The 22,293-nt window shown below is 37.1% G+C and overlaps 2 protein-coding genes across 2 annotated transcripts in view; one reads left to right on the top strand and one right to left on the bottom strand.

The window, feature by feature from the left end:
- The window catches only part of ILDR1 (immunoglobulin like domain containing receptor 1), a 258,601-nt gene that overhangs the window by 31,460 nt on the left and 204,848 nt on the right, over positions 1–22,293 (bottom strand).
- Positions 16,216–22,293, top strand: part of CD86 (CD86 molecule) — a 68,141-nt gene continuing 62,063 nt past the window's right edge. The window contains exon 1 of the mRNA XM_047099382.1: positions 16,216–16,329. Within this exon, the coding sequence (XP_046955338.1) occupies positions 16,316–16,329 (14 nt within the window). The 5' untranslated portion in view covers positions 16,216–16,315. The remainder of the gene's footprint in view (positions 16,330–22,293) is intronic.

Raw genomic sequence — 22,293 nt, 5'->3', positions numbered from 1 at the left:
CTAGTAAGTGGTGGAGTTATGAATCTAAATGAGGCAGTCTGATTCCAGACCTTCTGCTGTTAGCTATTACACCATACACTCTCACCTAGCTATGTCTCAATCTGTGTTTACAGTTATCAGCTAAGGCAGTTTGTTTCCACATATATCATTTAGCTCTACAGAAAGTAAAACTCCATTCCACTACCGTGAGCTCTCCTGGACCAGTTATTCTGCCAGCATGTACCATTGGTTCAATAAAGATTTGATAAGAATATACATTTGGCTCAGAACAACAAACAGTTCTTTCATTGCTAAATATAGAAGTAAAAATCACTTGACCTGCTGATAGTGACTGAGACAAAAGTGTCCTCATATACAAAGTAACAATAGGTAGTATTTATTAAATGCTTATATTGTGCTGGGCACTATTCTCAGCACTTCAGTAATTCTCTCAACAACATTCTGAAGCAGGTATTATTATTGTCCCCATTTTACAGCTAAGGAACTTGAGGCACAAAGATTCAGTTACTTACCCGGGGTCACCCAGCTTGTAAGCAGAAAAGCTGAGAGGTAAACTCAGGCAATCTGCCTTTGGAGAACACACCCTTAATTATTACCCTAGCCATATTGTGTTTCTTTGTGTTCACTCGTCTAGGGTCTAACCACAAAGTACCAAGCTTATGATTTCATCATTTATAATCATACTTTCTAGTTAAAACTGTCCATAAATATTTCTGAATACTGTGTCTATATATACATATGCATCTCTGCTTGAGAATAGTTTGATATTTGTACATGTGTGTATTTATCAAGAATGGAAGAAAGAAAATAAAGAAATATGTAATTAAAAATCCTGCTCCAGTTAAACCTAAAGGGAGGCAAGAAATGAAAGTAGCTAACTGATGCTGCAACATTTGGAAATATCTCATTCATTTTGTATGTCTGGCATACAAAGAGCATAGCACCTGGCATATTGGTAGTACTCAATAGATATAGTTGAGTTCTTTATAGTTGCTGGAGTAAGTGACATGTAAGCTGGGTTTGAAAATGAACAAGACTTTGTCAGAGCAATCCAAGCAGAGAGACTGTGTGCAAAAATCATAGCACCAGGAAACAGCATAGTTGAACTATAAGCACTTCAGTTTTGCCAGGGCAAGGTGGGGAGTGGTAGGAAAATTTGTTAGAGAGCCAGGGTAAATAAAGGGCCTTGCATGACCAGCTGGAGAACTAAGACTTTATACAGTAGACATTAGGGAGGCAGCAAAGGGTTTTAAGCTGGACAAGACATGATCAGACTTGCGTGTTAGGAAGATAAACTTGTCAGCAATGAGAAGAATGGTAAGCAAGGATTGAGATGAAAGGCAGGGAGATCAGTTAGGAAACTGTTACTGTGGTCAAGATGGAAATACTGAAGGCTCAACCCAGTCATTGGTGTTGAGAATGGGGAAGAAAAAATACTTTGGCAGACATTTAGAATGTAGAATTGACAAGACTGATGGTAAATTAGATGTGGGAATTGAGAGAATATATATTTCTGATTATTAAGTCTGTGTAGATGGTGTTGCCATTCTACACAGATATACAGAAAAAAATTTGAATCGTTTTAGACACATTTGCACCTGACAGAATAGTGGAGTATCCAAATGAAACCCCCATGGATGGTTCGACACCTTTATTAAGTACAGTTGTTTGAGTGGGGTTGGTAGGAACTACATGCTTAATAAGAGAGGTCTGGGTCATATGGGACTGGGAGACCTACTTTTTGGTCAGTGGAATATAATCCAAGATACAATTCATCTGGGAGTAGGGCTAAAAGCAGGAGGTGAAAAAATCTGGGGAAAGGAGTTTCAGAACAAATATATTCATTATTACCACTCCTATTCAACATTATACTGATTCTTCTAATTAGCATAATAAGAAAATTTAAAAGGCTGAAAATGAATAAAGATATTGTTATCACAGTGTTTTGATTACATAGACTACTGAAGAGAATCTATATACATAAGGGCTAACAAGAAGTTGCTGAAAACAAGGTCAATATGTTAATGTCACTGGCATCTGTATATACCAGGAACATCCATTTGGAAGATATAACTTTAAAATATACATTTGTGGGGAACTTGGTTGGCTTAGTCGGTTAAGTGTCCAACTCTTGATCTCGGCTCAGGTCATGATCTCACAGTTTGTGGGATTGAACCCTGTGTCATAAGGCTCTCCATTAACAGTGTGGAGCCTGCTTGGGATTCTCTCTCTCTCTCTCTCTCTCTCTCTCTCTCTCTGTCCCTCCCCGCCCCCCTGCTTCAAAATAAATAAATAAACTTTAAAAAATAAAAATAAAATATACATTTGTAATAGCAGTAAATCTATAAAGTAGGAATAAATCTAACAATATATGTGAAATAGCTCGATGGAGAAAATTGTAAGAAGTTAGTAAAAACACATTTCAAAGATGTAAATAAATGCAAAGATGTACTATATTCATAGATAAAAACAATATCACTAAAGACAGTATTTTTTCTGAGTTAATTCTAAATATTTCTAACAAAAACCTGAAAAATCTCCCCAGAACTTCCTAAGATATTCTTAAAATCAAATGGAATACAGTGGTAAATAGCTAAGATAATTTTGAAGAAAAATAAGAAGGAAGAGGGGAATTTGCCTCTTTAAATGAAAAAGCTAGAGCACTTAAAACCATGTGGCAGTGGCATAGATAAGCAAACAGACAAGTGGAACGAAGACAAAAGAGATTCTGGAAACATACCCATATAGATGGGAACTTGATATATTACAGAGATTGCATTATAATTCAATGGGGGGATAGGGATAACCATAAACTATTCAATAAGTGATGCTAGGACAATTAGTGTTTGTTATGTTAAAAGTTAAGATATTGTTTCTTCATACTACATACAAAATTCCAAACTGATTGAAATCTAAACATTAAAAGCAAAAATTTCAAGCTTTTAGGAGAAAATATGGTAGAATGCCTATATGACCTTGAAGAAAAGAATCATTTCTTAAACAGAAAACAAGAAGAATAATTCATTAAGGAAGACTGATACAGAAGACTATGTTAAATTTTAAAATTCTATAATCAAAGACAATGTATACAAAATGAAAAAACAAAGCACAAACTGGAGAAAAATGTTTGCTGTGCATTTAAAAGGCAAAAAAATATGACCAGCATATTTAAAAAATAAGAACAACAACAACAACTCCTAAATAGTAAGTAGGGGACAACCCAATAGCAAGGGAGACAAATAGCCAATTCACGTAAGAGGAAATCTGATTCACTATTAATTATATTGAAAGATGCTCAACCTGACTAATAATCAGAAATTGTAAATTTAAAGCAAAGCTATTTCATGTGTGACAAATTGGTTAAAATGTAAAAGTCTGAGCAAACTAAGTGTTGGTAAAGATGTGAGAAGTTTAAATTGGTTCAACTACTTTGGAGAACAATTTGACAAAATCTCATGAAATTGAAGGTACATATATCCCTGCACCTTTTGATTTCCCTTCTAGGTCTCCAATCTATAAAAATTCTCACTCTTGTGCACACAGATACATGGATGTTGGCTGCAAAAGAGTTTGTGCAAAACCTGGAAACAACTTCCCAACAGAGAGGAGTAAATAAATAAAATGGGGCTTATCAATGGAATGAGATAATATGACACTGTTAAAATGAATTAACTAAATCTATACCATGGATGAATATTAAAAACATAATGTTATATGAATAAAGAAGTTGCAAGATATTATTTACAGTATTTTGTCAAATGTTAAGACAAAAACAATACATATAAGATTCACATATATGTAGAACAAAATACAAAAACATTCCAGGGAATAGGATTCACCAATCTTGGAGGGCTGTTACTCCTGAGAGGGAGGGAGGAGATGTATGGGTTAGGAGGGACGTCAGCTGAATCTATAACATTTTATTTAAAAATATATATATTTTTGCCTGGGTGGCTCAGTTGGTTGAGCATCCAACTAAGGCTCAGGTCATGATCTCACAGCTTGTGAGTTAGAGCCCTGTGTTGTCAGTTCGAGCCCTGTTTGGGGGGCGGGGGGGCTTGGCACTGACAGCTCAGAGCCTGGAGCCTGCTTTTGATTCTGTGTCTCCTCTCTCTCTGCCCCTCCCCCCGTTCATTCTCTCCCTCACGTGCGTGCTCTCTCTCTATCTCTCTCTCTCACAAAAATAAACATTAAAATTTTTTTTTAATATCTGAAACCAATACACTAAAAATGTAAAATCAGTTACATTTAGGTGGTATAAATGGTGCTGATTGTATTATTTTATATGCTTTTCTGTATCTTTGGCTTATTTTGTAATTAAAAATGCTTTAAAGACAAAAAAAAAGTAGCACTGAATGAGACTCTGTGTGTTTGGGCTATGACATTTCCACTGACATCCAGTGTGACTTTAGGTAAGTCACTTTGGCCAAGAATGTTTTTATCAAATGGGAAACTGGATGAGATAACTTCTTTGGTTCTTCCCACCTCTGGCATTCTACAAAAGTGAGAATGACCCAGATTAGGAAGATATCAGGGTTCTTTAGCTGGACAGAGGAATACAGAACTAATGCATCTCTAAGGGTGACTTTCCTCAAAGATGGGCTCTACCCATTCTAAGCAGAGATGTAGACTCCATGTTCTGCCAAAGCCATGCATGGAACCAAGGTACTTTAATTTTCATGGAAGGCCTAAGAATCTGGTTTTCTGACTATTTTATTGTAAGGAGAAAATCTAAGGACAATTGGGGGGGCTTGTCCAATTCTTGAGGCTGGAGAAGAGGCCCAAGTCCTCATAGCAAAGCAAAGGTAGGCAGCCTGGAGTTTTGCTACCAACAGAGGGATTTTTTTCTCTCTCTAGTGTTTTTCATCTTGTGTCAAGGCCCAATTTGTTATTCAGACTCAGAGCTTCTCTGAAATGATGAGCTCAGTCCATACACATCTCAGTGAAGCTCAATAGGGGTCAGAATATCCAGTTCTTTCCAGCCCACTCCAGAGAATCTGATTCAGTTAGTCTATGGGGAGACCCAGGAAGCAGTATTTTTTCAAAAGTTCCCAGGTGGTTCTAATGTACAGCCAGAGTTGAGAAGCTACTTGAAGAGTGAGCTGGATGAGAGAATGCCCCACATCTTTGTTAGCAAATAGGGCATTCCCCAGGGCAGTCCCTAAACAGAACACTTTCCAACACATTTCTTGTCTCAGTTTATCTTTGATAATTCTGCTTTGCCACCACCTTGAATGACAGAATAACAGAGTTTCTACTCCAAAGACCAAGGTCCTGAGGTATGTAACTTCCGATGTTAGGTTTCTTCACCAGGACAGCACAACATACTCATGGTACCTTCACATGGGAGTGAGGCTAAGGACATCGTCACCAAGCAGCTGTTTGACTCTAAACAAATAACAGTCTCTCTAGGCCTCAGTTTTTTGTTTTAACACAACGGACTTAGGCAAGATCAGTAGTTTTTACACTGTATTCTGAGAAGCTCTTGCATTCTGTGGAGTACCTAAGGATTTGCCTCTGCCAGAAAGGTCGGTTTGAAAAATCACTGGATTGAATGATCCAGAAAGGCTTTTCCATAGCCAACAGTTGACAATTCTAAATTCTACAGGAATAGATTTATGCTACCACCAAAGTCTAACATAACCCATATGCTTTGAGGCCTTTTGAAGATCATATTTACCAACCTGGTCTAAAGCAGATATTACAAACTGGCTACTTGCAGACCAAATTCAGCGCACAGACATGTTTTGGTTTTGCCTGAAGAATACTATTTTTTCTTTCTTTGGCATCTTTTTAAAAAAATTTTCTAAATTTGAAATATAAATTAAAATTCTGAAACCTGTACAAATCAGAGGTGTATGGTTCAATGAACTATCACAATGTAAACATATCTTTACAATTATTCTGGGCAAGTTATAGATTAGTAATGAAATGGTGATTTCCTCATAAACCCTCTAAATCATTCCCTCCCTTTTCCTCCCCAAAGGTAACCACCATCTTGACTTCTTACATTATAGATTGGTCTTGCCTCTTTTAACATTTACATAAAGAAAATAATGTAGTACACATTTTTGGAGCTTGTCTCTTTTGCTCAATATTAGCAAGATTCATCTATAGTTTTGCATGTATCTGTAAGTTTGTTAACTCTTATTTATGAATAGAATTATATTGATAGAATATACCACAATTTATTTAATGTATTGTTGATAAGGATTTTGTTTCTACTATTTGGCTATTATGAATAATGACGCTATAAACATTGTTGTAAATGTTTGGAGAGCCATACACTAACCCATTTTTGCTTCTATAACTTAAGGTAAAATTATCTGGTCATCAGGTATGTGTGGTGATTTTAATATATGTACCCAAATTCTCTGACCGTCCTCTCTTCAAAAGAGACCCTCAAGTATAGGCTGAACTTAGTGACTCACTTCTAATGAAAAGAACAGCAAAAGTGATAGTGTGTTACCACCAAGACCAGATCATAAAAGGCATTACAGCTTCTTCCTTGCCCAGTATGGGGAGGCCAGCTGCAATATCATGAGGATACTAAGGCAATCCTATGGAGAGGTCCACATGGCAAGGGACTAAGGCCTCCTGCCAATGATCATATGAGTGAACCATCTTGGAAGGAAATATTCTAGCTGCAATCAAGTCTTCAGAAGAGTTGACATTTGACTATTAACTCATGAGAGACCCTGAGACAAAACCCACACAGCTAAGCTACTGTCAGATTCCTGACCCACAGGAAGAGAGAGAATATGTTTGTTGTTTTAAGCAACAAACTACTGTTTATTGTTTAAAACAATAGTGCTATTATGCAGCATTAGATTATCAGTATAGTAAGCATATGTTCAACCTTAGATTTTTCCAAATTTACCTATATACCACTAGTGTATGAAAGTTTTAATGTTTCACATCCTTGGCTATATTTGGGGTTGACAGTCTTCAATTATAGCTCTACTGTGGGTATGCAATGGTATTGCATTGTGGTTTAATTTGCATTTCCCTGATGACTAATGAGTTGAGCACTTTTTCATGTTTATTGGCTTTTGGGACTTTTGGATATTCTTTTTTTTTTTTTGGCTTTAGTAGAATCTTTTGCTTTTTTTTTCTATTCAATTTTCTATTCTTTTCTTGATTTATAGGAGTTTCTTATGGTATTCTGGATATGGTCCTTTTTGTGATTTACATGGGTTAAAAATACCTCCTCCCAATTTGTGACTTGGTTTTTTGCTCTCTTAATGATATTGTTTGCTGAACAAATATATTTATTACTTATTTTAAAGAAGTTTAATTTATCAATATTATATTTTAATGTCTTTAAGATTTTAGTGTCTTATTTAATATATACTTGCCTTTCCTAAGGTCATGAAAATATTCTCGTCTGTAATCTCCTAGTAGCATTATATTTTGCTTTTTACATTTAGATCTACAATCCACATAGAACTGATGTATGAAGTAGGGAGTTAAGTTCCATTTTTTTCCTCAGATATCCAATTAACCAAACCTAATTATTGAAAATTAATTTCTATGCTTGCTTCAGCAGCACGTATGCCACCCCCCCCAAAAAAAAAAGAAAGAAGGAAGGAAGGAAGGAAGGAAGGAAGAAAGAGGGAAAAAGAAAAAAATAATTTCTTTCCCTTCTGCTCAACAATGTCAGCTTTTCCAAAAGTGAACTGTCCATACATGTGTATATTCGATTCTGGATTCTCTACTTTCTTTCCTTAGTCTTTCTATTTGTTTGCCTATCTTTGTGCCAATACCACATTTTTTAAATTATGATAGCCTTATAACAGGTCTTCATATCTACTAGAACAAGTCCTTCCATTTCATTTTCTTCTTCAAGAATGACTTGGCTATTCTCAGCCAGTTGCATTTCCACACACATTTTAGAATCAACTTGCTAATTTACACAAAAATCTGCTAGGATCTTAATTGGGATTGCCTTACCCATCTACCCGAAAAATGAATTTGGGAGGAATTGCCATTTTTTATATTTTTGAGCCTTCCAATTTATGAACTTAGTATATACCTCCAATTGTTTTTATATTCTTCCATTTTTCTTAAATTTTTTTAGGTTTTCATTTTTTTGGTAGAAATACATCTCCATGAGGCTAATTTGTAGGTATTTATATAATTTGATGGTAAATTACATCAATTTAAAAATCATTTCAAAAATTGTATTTTCTGGGGGCGCCTGGGTGGCGCAGTCGGTTAAGCGTCCGACTTCAGCCAGGTCACGATCTTGCGTTCCGTGAGTTCGAGCCCCGCGTCAGGCTCTGGGCTGATGGCTCAGAGCCTGGAGCCTGTTTCCGATTCTGTGTCTCCCTCTCTCTCTGCCCCTCCCCCGTTCATGCTCTGTGTCTCTCTGTCCCAAAAATAAATAAAGGTTGAAAAAAAAAATTTAAAAAAAAATTGTATTTTCTGTTGTTTATGGCTAGTGTATAGACTTTCAGTTGATTTCATATATTGACCTTGTATTCAGCAAAACTGTGTGTCTGGTTATTTTGGTTGAGTCCCATAAATTGTATGAAATACATGAAAAGGTATAGAAATTACTTCTGGTTTCACCTCAGAGGTATAGAGAGCTATAAAGAGCTGTTCCCACCCTTACATTAAGAAAATGCTGGACGAACTGCAAAACTAATAAAGATTCTTTAACCCTTAAGAAGGTTGCTGTCACTGGACAAAAATGTAACCCAAATTTGGGAGACAAGCTCCTATATAGAAAAACAGAATCAGAGCATTTGCTTATCTGGGGGAGATGCCTCCTGATGCCATATAAGCCAGTCACAAGAATAGCTGGAAAACTAATAAATTGTTAAAGGCTGAGTGTGGACCAGTGTTATACATTGAAGCCCCTGTGGGTCTGTCTGTACCTTCTTTCAGGGTTTTTCTGTGAGAACTTCACCAGGAGCTCACAAGGAAAATTGGAGAAAACTCTAAGGACATTTTCCTTACAGGAATGGCTGCATGAGGGGGACTAGAAATCATTGCCAAAACTCTGCTCTAACCATCTATTCTAGCTCCTCTGTGAAACAAAAGGCTCAATCTGCAGAGTTAATGGAAACAAAAACTGTATTTTTAAGGTACTGGTGGAAGCCCGTTGCTACTGGGGAAGGAAAACAGGAAAATAAATGTTTACCCCTGGGAGAAAGTCAAGAATAGGTTCTGGCCCAGCACTAAGTCCGGTGGAAGGCAGGAACACAAGTGAAGGTTCACAATGTCTGCCGAAAACTGAAGCAATTAAAACACAGAGAACTAGGCCTTGCCTACCCTCCTCCCCACAACCATTCTGATAAACATTAAGTAAAAATAAGAATGGAATACAGCTAGGAGAACAGCAAAAGACAGATTATTTTGGGGAACCAGTTCAAAGGAAGACTCAAAAGAAAGCAGAAAGGCATGAAACCAAGAGTAGAGAAGACACCGAGAAAAACATTCTGGCAAATAGCTCACACAAGGTATCGCTAGAGAAATTTGAAGCCTGTGTACACTGAGGTAACCATACTAACAACAAACTTCCAGCCCAACTCGACTCCAGACAAACTTAACACCAGTCCTCATGTCACTAAGTGCCTAGCAAAAGGAAAAGCATGCTTATCTCTAAGCATGAAAGATGTATACTCAGTGTCTATTATCTTGTAGAACACATCTTACTTTGAACCAAAAATCATGAGGCTGTCAGTCTGCTCAGGCTGTCATAACAAAATACCATGGACTTGGAGGTATAAACAGCAGAAATTTATTTCCTTACAGTTCTGGAGGCTGAGAAGTCCAAGATCAGGGTGCCAGCATGGCTGGTTTCTGGTGAGAATTCTTTCTGGCTTTCAGATGACTGCCTTTTCACTGTGTGCTTATATGGTGGAGACAGAAGGACAGCAAACTTCCTGGTGTCTCATCTTATGTGAGCATTAATCCTCATGAAATCTCCACCCTCATGACCTCATTTAAACCCAAATGCATGTCAAAGGCCTCATCTCCAAGTACCATCACATTGGGGGGTTAGAGCCTCAGCATATGAATTTGTGAGAAGATACAATTCAATCTATAGCAGAGGAATACAAAATGACAAGAAAAATCAAAATCTGAAGAGACAAAACAATCATCAGAACAGAACCAGGCACAAATATGACCCATGTTGGAACTATCTTACAGGGAATTTAAAAAATTAAAATTAATATGTTAAAGGGTCTAATTGACAAGAAAGATAATATACAGGATCAGAAAGATAATTTCAGCAGAGAAATATAAACTATAAACAAAAGAATCAAATTGAAATGCAAGAAATTAAAAAATGTAGTAAAGAGGGGCGCCTGGGTGGCGCAGTCGGGTAAGCGTCCGACTTCAGCCAGGTCACGATCTCGCAGTCCGTGAGTTCGAGCCCCGCATCGGGCTCTGGGCTGATGGCTCGGAGCCTGGAGCCTGTTTCCGATTCTGTGTCTCCCTCTCTCTCTGCCCCTCCCCCGTTCATGCTCTGTCTCTCTCTGTCCCAAAAATAAATAAACATTGAAAAAAAAATTAAAAAAAAAATGTAGTAAAGAGATGAAAAATGCCTTAAACAGGCCCATCAATAGACCTGACACAGCAAAAGAAAAAAACATGGAACTTGAAAATAGGTCAATAAAAATTATATAAACTGACAAACGAGGAAAAAAACTAAAATGGGGGAAAATAAACAGAACAGAGCAACCAAGAGCTGAAGGAAAATATCAAATGTTATACATGTAACTGGAATCTCAGAAGGGACAGAGGAAAAGAATACAAGATAGAAGAAATATTCAAAAAAATAATGGCCAAGAATTTCCTAAAATTAGTGCCATACCTCAAACCACAAATCTAAGAAGCTTAGAAAACACCATGAAGGATAAATACCAAAACCAAAACCAAACAAAATAAACTCCACTCCTAGGCATATCATATTTGTATTAGTTTCCTAGGGCTACCATAACAAAATATTATAGACTGGGTGGCTTAAATAAAAAATTTATTTCTCACAGTTCTGAATGCTGCCTCTTCAAGATCAAGGTGCTGGCAGTGTTGGTTTCTTCGGAGGCATCTCCTCTTGGCTTTTACATGGCCACCTGTTTGCTGTATTTATATCTGTCCATGGATGTCATCCATGATGTCTTTTTTTGTGTCCAAACTTTCTCTTCTTATAAAGACACCAATCAGATTGGATTAGGGGTCACCATATCAGCCTCATTTTAACTTCATCATTGCTTGAAAGGCCATATCTCCAAATACAGTCACATTCTGATGTACTTGGGATTATGACTTCAGTGTATGAATTTTGGAGGGACACAACTCAGTCTATATCAAAATCAAACTTCTGGAAACTAAAACCAAAGAAAAAGTACACAGAGGAGGGACGCCTGAGTGGCTCAGTTGGTTGAGTGCAGACTCTTACTTTTTTTTTTTTACATTTATTTATTTTTGAGAGAGAGAGTGAGACAAAGTGAGAGTGGGGGAGGAACAGAGAGAAAGGGAGACACAGAACCTGAAACAGGATCCAGGCTCTGAGCTGTCAGCACAGAGCCTGACATGGGGCTCAAACCCACAAACCATGAGATCATAACCTGAGCCAGAGTCAGACGCTCAACCGACTGAGCCACCCAGGAGCTCTGGCAGACTCTTTGATTTTCAACTCAGGTCATGCTCTCATGGTTCATGAGATAGAGCCTCACATCAGGCTCTACACTGACAGGGCATGGAGCCTGCTTCTGATTCTCTCTCTCCCTTTCTCTCTGCCCCTCCCCAGCTTGTGCTCACTCTCTCTCAAATTTAAAAAACTTTTTTAAAGAAGAAAATACACAGAAGAGAAATAAAATTACCTCCAGGAGAAAAAGGATAACAATTACATGGACTTTTTGTCCCAGAAACAATGCCAGTAAGAAGACAGTGGAGTGACATATTTAAAGTGCTGAAAGATGGGGCGCCTGGGTGGCGCAGTCGGTTAAGCGTCCGACTTCAGCCAGGTCACGATCTCGCGGTCCGTGAGTTCGAGCCCCGCGTCAGGCTCTGGGCTGATGGCTCAGAGCCTGGAGCCTGTTTCCGATTCTGTGTCTCCCTCTCTCTCTGCCCCTCCCCCGTTCATGCTCTGTCTCTCTCTGTCCCAAAAATAAATAAACGTTGAAAAAAAAATTTTTTTTTAAATAAATAAATAAATAAAGTGCTGAAAGAAAAACTGTAATATAGTTTGAAATTAGGAAGTGTGATGTTTCCATCTTTGTTTTTCTTTCTCAAGATTGGCTATTCAGAGTCTTTGTGGTTCCATAAAAATTTTAGGATTTCAGTGAGAATAGGCATCTTTATCTATTCCTGATCTTAGAGAAAAAGCTTCCATCTTTGTATTGTCGAGCATAACGTTAGCTATGGACCTTTATTATGTTGAGGCACATTTCTTCTATACCAATTTGTCAAGAGTTTTCTTTTTTGAAATCAAGATTATGTGATATTTACCCTTCATTCTGTTAATGCAGTATATCATGTTTATTGATTTGCTGTGATGAGTCATCCTCAAAACCCACTGATCGTGGTGTATGATCTTTTTAATGTGCTGCTGAAGTCACTTTGCTAGTATTTTACTAAGAATTTTTGCATCTATATTCATCGGGAGTATCAGCATGTAATTTTTTTTATGACAGTGCCCTTATCTGGCTTTATGATGAAAGTAAAGGGGGCCTTGTAAAATGACTTTGGAATTGTTCCCTCCTCTCCAATTTTTTGGAAGAGATTGAGGAGGATTGGCATTATTCCTCTTTAAGTGTTTGGTAGAACTCACCTGTGAAGCCATCAGGTCCTGGGCATTTTTTTGGATGCAGTTTTTGATTACTGCTTCAATATTCTTAATCATTATTGGTCTGTTCAGATTTTCTATTCTTCCTGATTCAACCTTGGTAGGTTATATGTTTCCAGAATTGTATCAATTTCTTCTAAGTTACCCAGTTTGTTGGTGTATAATTTTTTTGCCAATTCTATCTATTCATTTTAATTGAAGTATATTTGATATATAATGTTACATTAGTTTCAACTATGTACAACATAGTGATTTAACTAGCTTATATATTATGCCATGCTCACCAGAAGTATAGCTACCATCTGTCCTTACATATTGCTATTACAATATCTATTGACTATATTCTTATGCTGTGATTTTTATTCCTGTGACTTACTCATTACATAACTGGAAGCCTGTATCTCCCACTTTCTTCCAGCCATTTTTCCCAGCCCTCCACTACCCTTCCCTCTGGCAACCATCAGTTTGTTCTCTGTGTTTATGGGTAAGCTTTCTGCTTTTTGTTTATTTATTCATTTGTTTTGTTTTTTAGGTTCCACATATAAGTGAAATAATATGGTATTTATCTTTCTCTGTCTGACTTATTTCACTTAGCAAAATATCCTCTAGGTCCATTCATGTTGTCGCAAATGGGAAGATCTCATCCTTTTTATGGCTGAGTAATATTCTATTGTGTATGTATACAGTATCTTCTTTATCCATTCATCTATGGATGGACACTTGTGTTGGTTCCATATCTTGGCTATAATAAATAATACTGCAATAAACACAAGGATGCATATATCTTTTCAAATCAATATTTTCCTTTTCTTTATATAAATACCCAGTAGTGGAATTAATGGATTATATAGTATTTCTATTTTTAATTTCATGAGAAGTCTCTATACTGCTTTCCACAGTGGCTGTACCAATTTACCTTCCCACCAACGGTGCCACAATGATTCCTTTTTCTCCATGTCCTCACCAACACTTACTATTTCTTGTCTTTTGATTTTAGCCGTTGGAACAGGTATAAGGTGGTATCTCATTGTGATTTTGGTTTCCAGAAATTTGATTTTGGTATAGACTGAATTGTGTCCCTCCAAAATTTATATGTTGAAGCCCTAACCCCAAGTACCTCAGAATATGACTGTATTTGGAGATATGGCCTTTATTTTTATTTTTCTTTTTATTCTTTTAGGAAGTATTTTATTTTATTTTTTTCCAATATATGAAGTTTATTGTCAAATTGGTTTCCATACAACACCCAGTGCTCATCCCAAAAGGTGCCCTTCTCAATACCCATCACCCACCCTCCCCTCCCTCTCACCCCCCATCAACCCTCAGTTTGTTCTCAGTTTTTAAGAGTCTCTTATGCTTTGGCTCTCTTCCACTCTAACCTCTGAGATATGGCCTTTAAAGCAGTGATGATTAGTGATGTTGAGCTCCTTTTCATGTGCCTGTCTTATTGGCATTTAATTGTTCATTGTATTATTTTACTATCTTTTGTACTTCTGTGGTATCAGTTGTAATGTCTCCTCTTTCATTTATAATGTTATTGATTTGAGTGTTCTCTCTGTTGGTCTTAGTCTAGTTAAAGGTTTGTCAATTTTTTTTATCTCTTTGAAACCAACTGTTAGTTTTGATTATCTTTTTAATTGTCTTTCTGGTCTCCATTTCATTTATTTATGCTTTAATCTTTGTTATTTCCTTCCTTCTTTTAACTTTTGGCTTAGTTTGTTCTTTTTCTAGGTCCTTGTCATGCAAAGTTAGATTGTTTATTTGAGATTTTACTTTTTTTTCTCAATGTAGGCATTTATTTGTATGAACTTCCCTCTTAGAAGTACTTTACTACATCCCATAAGTTTTGGTAATTTCTGTCTTCATTTTTGTCTGCCTCAAGATTCTTTTAGAAGGAAATCAAAAGGGAAACTTTTGATTTCTTCTTTGATCCATTGGTCACTTCTGATTTTACTAATTTGAGTCTTCTCTCTTATTTTCCTCATCCATCTGGCAGCTAAAGGTTTTGATGTTTTCGAAGAGCCAACTTTGGGGTTCATTGATTTTCTCTATTGTTTTTCTATTCTCTATTTCATTTATCTGCTCTAATTTTTATAATTTCCTTCCTTCTGCTATCTTTGGGTTTAGTGTGTTCTTCTTTTTCTAGTTCCTTAAGTTGTAAAGTTAAGTTGTTGGTTTGAGATCTTTCTTTTTGTTTCTTTGTTTTTTGAGATCTTTCTTAATTCTTAAAGTAAGTGTTTACATCTATAAATTTCCACCTTAGCTCTTGCTTTCCTTGTGCCCTTCCTACCACTCCATTTTTCTCTTTTTCCCCTTTTTGGAGCCAGACAATGAGACAATAACTTCTCCATCTTTATGTTTTCAACTTTAATTCATTTTTTTTTTACTATTCTGGAACACTCTAGGTAATTTATTTAGGAAGTTTATCTTTGTAGTGGCATTTTTGTTGTTATTGTTCTGTCTGGTAATATATTTCTATTGACCTTCCTACTTGTCATCTTCTCTAGGTAGAGAATGCTACCTCAAAACTCTCTAGATATTATGCTGTGTTTTTTTGACATGTAGGGTTTAGTAAGAGGTCAAACTGGTTTATTTTTCTCTGTAGCCATCCTACTTTTTCATTTTGCTTTTAGCTTTCAATGTCTTTATAATTTAAAATGCTTACAATTATTTATCTGTAGGAATATCCACTTTCTTACTTTTTTTTTTTTTTTGGACAATTTGAATCCTTTGAGTTCCTTAATAGTGTCCTTTTCAGTTCATGTATGGAAATTTCATTTCTTCTGAAAATAGTTTCTACTTAATGAATTTTCTGTTTTTCTCTCAAGTACATCTCTTAATTTTAGGATGCTGCTTTTTTTTCAGGCCTCTATTTCAGGAACCTTCTCTTTGACCAATTTAATCTTTGGCTACAGTAAGAATGAAATAATAAAATCTGTAGTTTTTGTTTGTCTTCCTTGATTATGCAGCTCTCACAGGAGGACTTTCCCTTGCCCCCAAAGTTCAGTGAAATCCTCTGTTGTCTCTGTGATGGAAATCAGTAGGAGGAGGTTACCGACTCCAAATCCAAATCCATAATAAATCATACTTTTTCTCATCTTAACAAAACTGTAAAATACTTTTTATTCTATTTATATATACAGATATTTTTTTCTTTTTAATTATTTTATTTTCTAGATTTTTTGAGGGAATTTCAAGAGGGGGAGTTTTAGTCAGCCTCATCTTAATGTTATGTGTGGAACTCAAGCCACTGAATTATTTTTAAAAACATGTTTAGATCTAGGTCAGTGAATTCAAATGCAAGGAAAGAGTTAAATTTCTTCCACAAGTGTTGGCAAAATCTGTAGAAAAAAGAGGAACAGCCTTTATTAAAGAAAGTTACAGGATATACAGTCATTGAGGAAGAAGGCTTTTCACAGGGGTAGAAGAAGAGATTGCTCCTCCTTCCACTGTAACGCAGACTCTACAGACAAGAGTCATTCCCAGACGTTAGCACAATAGCAGACAGTCAAGATGGATCTCGGGTGGTGAGTGATCATTCTTATTATTCTTTGAAAGGCAATTAAGGATTATGTAACCTCAGTAGCAGGCTGAGGTTGAGGATGGTGCTCACTCTCTGTTTTCTGTCCTTCCTGCTCAAGAATGCTAATATGTATTAAGGGCATAATTATGCACAAGCCAAAAGCATGAATGCTTGGGATAATGAATGATCTATGTTGTGAAAAATTGGATAAAGTCCCAAAGCCATTCTCGCCTTCTGAGAGCATCTCCTTAGGTTGATCTTATAGCTCCAAGGCAGGGGATCTTTTAAAGAAATTTCTAGCAAGGACATTTGACTGCCACTCAAAGGTAAAAATTATTTAAGGTGCCAAAAAGTTTACTGGTTGTTGTTGTTTTTTTTTCAAGTGATTAACTTTAATTTTATAAATTTGTTTTTTGAATATTTCAATGTTGCAGTTGTTGGTTTTAAGAATCAGAAAAATTTTAAATGTCTGCATAAGTAGTACCATAGACTAGAGAGTAAATTTTCCTTTGTAAGGAAAAGTAAGAGGAAGAAGAGGTGTAAGAAGAAAATGCAGAACCCAGAAAATGAGTCAGTCACAAATAGGCCATGAAAGATTCTGAACAGAGTGAGGTAGTAGAAAGAAGGAGAGTAGTAATTCAATTAGCTCTCTGGTATTGAACATACATGATGTATTGTGTGCTTTATTCATGTTATTTCACGCATTTTAATCTTCACAGTGACTCTTGGACAGATAATATCTGTTTTATAGATGAGATAACTGTGGCTTGAAGAGCCTAAATAACTTGTTAAGGTCACACTGCTCATAAGGAATAGAACTAAAATCTTTCTTGCTGCTTTGCTCTGTACCACAAGGTTTCTTCATGTGTGGCACGCCCCCATGGCAGTGACTTACTGGAAGCAGTCACATACACCCTCCTCTTTGTTGGTGGCAGCTGGAATCAGTCATCATTTGTTATTGTTCTTTGAAAATCTAAGCAACCCTCATCTACACAGTGCTTACTGGTTAGGGAAACAGCTTTGCTGATTTCAGAAGATTAGAATTTAATTTCCAAGTAAAGAGTCTTGCTTCCTTGCTGTAGAATTTTGAAATATTACACGTGTATGAAAAAATTTAGAATTTATAATTTTTGTGGAACTAGAGGTGATACTGTTTAATTATGCTAATGCTGCCTGCAGACATCTATAGAACCACAGGCCACTGTCTATATTGTTTTTGTTAAGATTCTCTGTTTCACAGTGCCTGAAAATTGATAATAAACAAAATTTTTAAATATAAATGACCAATAAATAATGTTTAATCGCCTCAGAAATAAAAGAAATGCGAATTAAAACCACAAAATATCATTTTTATTTATCAAAATGGCAGATTTCTCTTTTTTTTAGTTTATTTATTTTGAGAGCACAAGTGGAGGGAGGTGCAGAAAGGGAGGGAAAGAGAGAATCCCAAGCAGGCTCCATGCTGTCAGCCCGAAGTCCAACACAGGGCTCGATCCCAAAAACCGCGAGATCATGACCTGTGCCGAAATCAAGAGTAAGACATTTAACTGACTGAGCCACCCAGGCACCCCTAAATGGCAGATTTCTTTTTACGAAGTAACTACCATTCATACAATAAGCCTACATGTTTCTAAGAAGAGAGGAACATTTATGCTCTTATTACCTAATATAATCTTTCTGGACAAAAATTTGGTGATACAAATCAAACCCTTAAAATTTATATGCCCTTTAACCAAGATATTCAATTTTTAGAAATTTTTTGTAGGGGCACCTGGGTGACTCAGTCGGTTAAGCATTCAGCTTCAGCTCAGGTCATGATCTCGCATTTTGTGAGCTTGAGCCCTGTGTCGAGCTCTGTTCTGACAGCTCAGATCCTGGAACCTGTTTTGGATTCTGTCTCCCTCTCTCTCTGCCCCTCCCCTGCTTACACTCTGTCTCTTTCACTCTCAAAAATGAATAAACTTAAAAATGTTTATTAATTAAAAAAATTTTTAAAGAAGTTTATTGTAAAGACATAATCATGTTTGTAAAGTTTTAGTGACATGAACATTTTTCTTGTCATTGTGTCTAATAGTGAAAACCTTAGAAACAACTTCAATGTCTTAAAATAGGTAATTGGTTAATTATGGAACGTCCATAATGAAATACTATGAAATCATTAAAAATTCTATTGTAGAACAATTTTTAATGTGTTTTGCTAAAGAAAAAAGCAGAATGTACAGTGCTATGACTTTTATACATGATACCTTTATACAAACAATGTTAATCAGAAATACAGATGATTTTTATTTTCTACTTTGTGCTTTTGAACTTGGATCATATCTGTAGGCAGAAAAATAAAACTAGATTATTAAAAAAATAAATCAATACTTGACTTCTCTCAGAAAACCCAACAGCTGTCTAGTACTATGAGATCACTCATAATTTGTGGAATTCTATTTTTAGGCTTTGGCCCTTTGTGTCTAACTTTTTCTCTCTTGACTCTTCTTCAGAATATACTCACTAATGGGGCATCTGGGTGGCTCAGTCGGTTGAGTGTCCGACTTCAGTTCATGTCATGATCTCACAGTTCGTGGGTTCGAGCCCCGCATCAGGCTCAGTGCTGACAGCTCAGAGCCTGGAGCCTGCTTCAGATTCTGTGTCTCCTTCCTCTCTATCCCCCCCCCCCCCAATTCATGCTCTGTCTCTCTCTGTGTCAAAAATAAATGAACATTAAAAAAAATTTTTTTTAATGTTTAAAATATACTCACTAGATCCTAATAAGTCTGTTTTCATAGAAGTTCTGTGCAGAAAGACCAGAGTGCTCATGTCATTTTACAGATGTGATGGGATGGCTCTTGAGTGAGCTACATATTGGGAGGAAGAACAGGGCAGTGGTTAAGTGGCCATGCTTTGGAACCAGAGTGTTAGGGCTTGAATCCTAGCTTCTCCTTCTTTCTAGCATGTGACCTTGGACAAATTGCCTAAAAATTGTGATCCTTAGTTTCTTATCTGTACAATAGAGATAATTGTGATATGTCATAAGGTGGTTGTGAGAGATAACCCATGTAAATGCTTAGAATCTTGCTCTGATAAGTACTCAGTAATTATTATTAGTTGTTATTATTATTACTGTTAGTATTAATTATTAGTTATTATTATTAGTTGTTATTATTACTATTACTGTTAGTATTAAGAAATAGAGGGGAAGTGATTTGTCCAAGGTTACACAATTATTTGATGACAATGCTAGGACTAAAATTCAGGAAGGTTTTTTCCAATAGAAGCGTGTTGTACCCTCTGAGCCTGTTAAGACAACCCCAAGCTGGGCTCCCAGTGAAGCTGACATGAAAAAGACAGAGCCCCAGGGCAAAGCCAGGCACTCTAGGGAGTGACTCTAATTACAATGGGAAGCCAAATGCTGGAAAAGGAGGGTGAAGCTAAGAAAGCAGAGAGTCAATTTGGATGCAGGGAGCAGTCAGGAGCAGAGATAGGGCAGAAGAGAAGAGATGGCTCAGAGATCTGCTGAGGCTTTTATAGACCACCAGCTGTGGGCTTCATGGGGGCTCAACATGGTTTAAAGACCCAAGGTGTGGGTGATTAAATAGACATATGGGCTGTGTGGGGTGGGGAGGGACTGCAAATATAGCTGTGAGGAGATACTCGACAGATAGTAATAATAAAGGAAGAGGTGGAAACTAGGAGGGGCCAGGCATCCAGCTGTGATTATCCTAAAGTTAGAGCCTAAGTTTGAAAATTAATAAACAAAAGATATGATAATATCTGCTTTAAAGAAATACCTCTGTCAGCAGAGTGCAGAACTGATCTGGGCTAACAAGGAGATTATTTAGGAAACTATTGGAATAATCCAAGGAGAGGTGTTGAGGACATGAAACCAGTACAGTTATGGCAGGATCAGAGAGGAACGGATGCTTTTAGAAGATGTTTAGGCACAAGAATTGACAGGATTTGGTTTCTGAAAGATGTGGAGCTTGGAAGGAGAGATCTAAGTATGCAGTGGCATCTTTCATAAAATGGGGCATATAGGAAGTGGATTGGGTTTGAGCTGGGGAAGAGAGAGGACTAAAGGTGACTTCGTTTTTGAGCATGCTGAATTTGAGATCCTATGGAGTAGGTGGATGGTGATGAGTAAGTAGACAAGTGAATATACAGGTACAAAGCTCAAAAAGGAGGTATGGGCTTGGAATAGATTCAACATAGCTGCAATTCTCATTGTGGGTAAGATCTCTAGGGAGAGAGGATGATGGAGTGAGAAAAAGCCAGGGATAGAACCTGGAAAACCATGACATTTAAGGAGGGAGATGAAGATGAAGAGTCCAAAACAGACACACCAAGGAGGGACTAGAGAGATTGAATTAAAGCAGGAGAAAAGTGATGTCCTAGAAACCAAGGGAGGAGATAGATGAAACAACAGAACATGCCTAGGGAAAGACAAAGCGTATTTACCAAACTTCTACGTTGAACACATGAGATACAACAGAAAAAGTGAGTCTAAGGGCTGAATTGTGTCCCCTCAAAATTAATATGTTGAAGTCTTAACCCCAGTAGCTCAGAATGTGACCGTATTTGGAGAGAGGGTCTTCACGATGATAATCAAGTTAAAATGAAGTCATTAGGGTGGACCCTAATCCAAGATGATTGGTGTGCTGATAAAGAAGAGAAAATTTAGAGAAATGTGCATAAAGAGAAGACAATGTGAAAAGACATGGAGAAGAAGGCAATTTACAAGCCAAGGAGAAACACCTGGAGCAGACCTGTCTGTCACAGCCTTCAGAAGGAAGCAATGCTGCTGACACCTTCATTTAAGACTTTTGGCTTCCAGAACTGTGAGACAATAAACCTCTGTTGTTTAAGCCACAATTTGTGGTACTTTGTTACTATCTCTAACAAACTAATACACTTGGTGAGTGTGCATAATACCTTGGTGAGAAGAGTGCACACAGCCAGAGAAAGAAACTGGGCATAAGCGAATGGGGGAGGGAGGGAGGAAAAAGGATTGGTCACCTGAGCTAAGAGAAGGAAAATATTTCACAATGCAGAGGGTAGTCATAGTGTCAAATTCTGCAGAAAGGTGAAGTAGAAGAATGACTGAAAATGTCCGTCCAGAGGCCCTTGGTGACCTTTGCAGAGATCTCCTAGTTGAGTAGAGGGAGTAAATTGTAGAGAGCCGAGAATACAGAGACAGAACAGGGACCACTCCTGCAAAATGTCTGGCAATGAAAAGGGACCTCCTCTTTGGATCAAAACTCACCTCTGCTGTCCATAACAGCCACATGGAAACAACCTAGAGTCCAGACAGCCAGACCTGGAGTTTTCCTTCCTCTACTCTAATAGCTAAACAGAGGAGAGAAAAGCAGATACAGGTATTCCTTTTCCACCCAAACTGGTTTGGGAAGGATTTCAGGAAGAAAAGGATTTTTGTAGCTAACATTTTGGCAAATCAGATTTTTATTTATTTTTTTAATGTTTATTTATTTTTCTGAGAGACAGAAATAGAGCATGAGCAGGGGAGAGGCAGAGAGAAAGAGAGAGAGAGAGAGAGAGAGAGAGAGAGAATCCAAAGCAGGCCCCAGGCTCTGAGCCACCAGCACAGAACCCGACATGGGGCTCGAACTCACAAACCACAAGATTGTGACCTGAGCTGAAGTCAGAGGCTTAAATGACTGAGCCACCCAGGTGCCCCACAAGGTAGATTTTTAGTACTAACACAGATTCTATTCTGTTCTGTAAAGCCATAAGAAAGTTGTTTTTTGAAACTTCTCAGAGATGAACACTTGTGGTGAATCTGATGATGTGGAATTTGGGGGATCGCTTATAATTTAAGCAGAAAAATATAGTAGAATTGGAATGAAGAAGTATTAAAGCATCTTCTTAGAAAGCTCTGAAGTCAATGGGATGCCTGAGTGGCTCAGTCGGTTAAGCGACCGACTTTTGATTTTAGCTCAGGTTTGTGGATTCGAGCTCTGCA

Source organism: Lynx rufus, unplaced genomic scaffold (assembly GCF_022079265.1).
Source record: "Lynx rufus isolate CCGP_SWC_20201006 ecotype Redwood Valley unplaced genomic scaffold, mLynRuf1.p SCAF_5, whole genome shotgun sequence".
In the NCBI taxonomy this organism is placed as follows: Eukaryota; Metazoa; Chordata; class Mammalia; order Carnivora; family Felidae; genus Lynx; species Lynx rufus.
The sequence above is the reverse complement of the archived record's forward strand: the minus strand, read 5'-3'. Positions and strand labels throughout refer to the sequence as shown.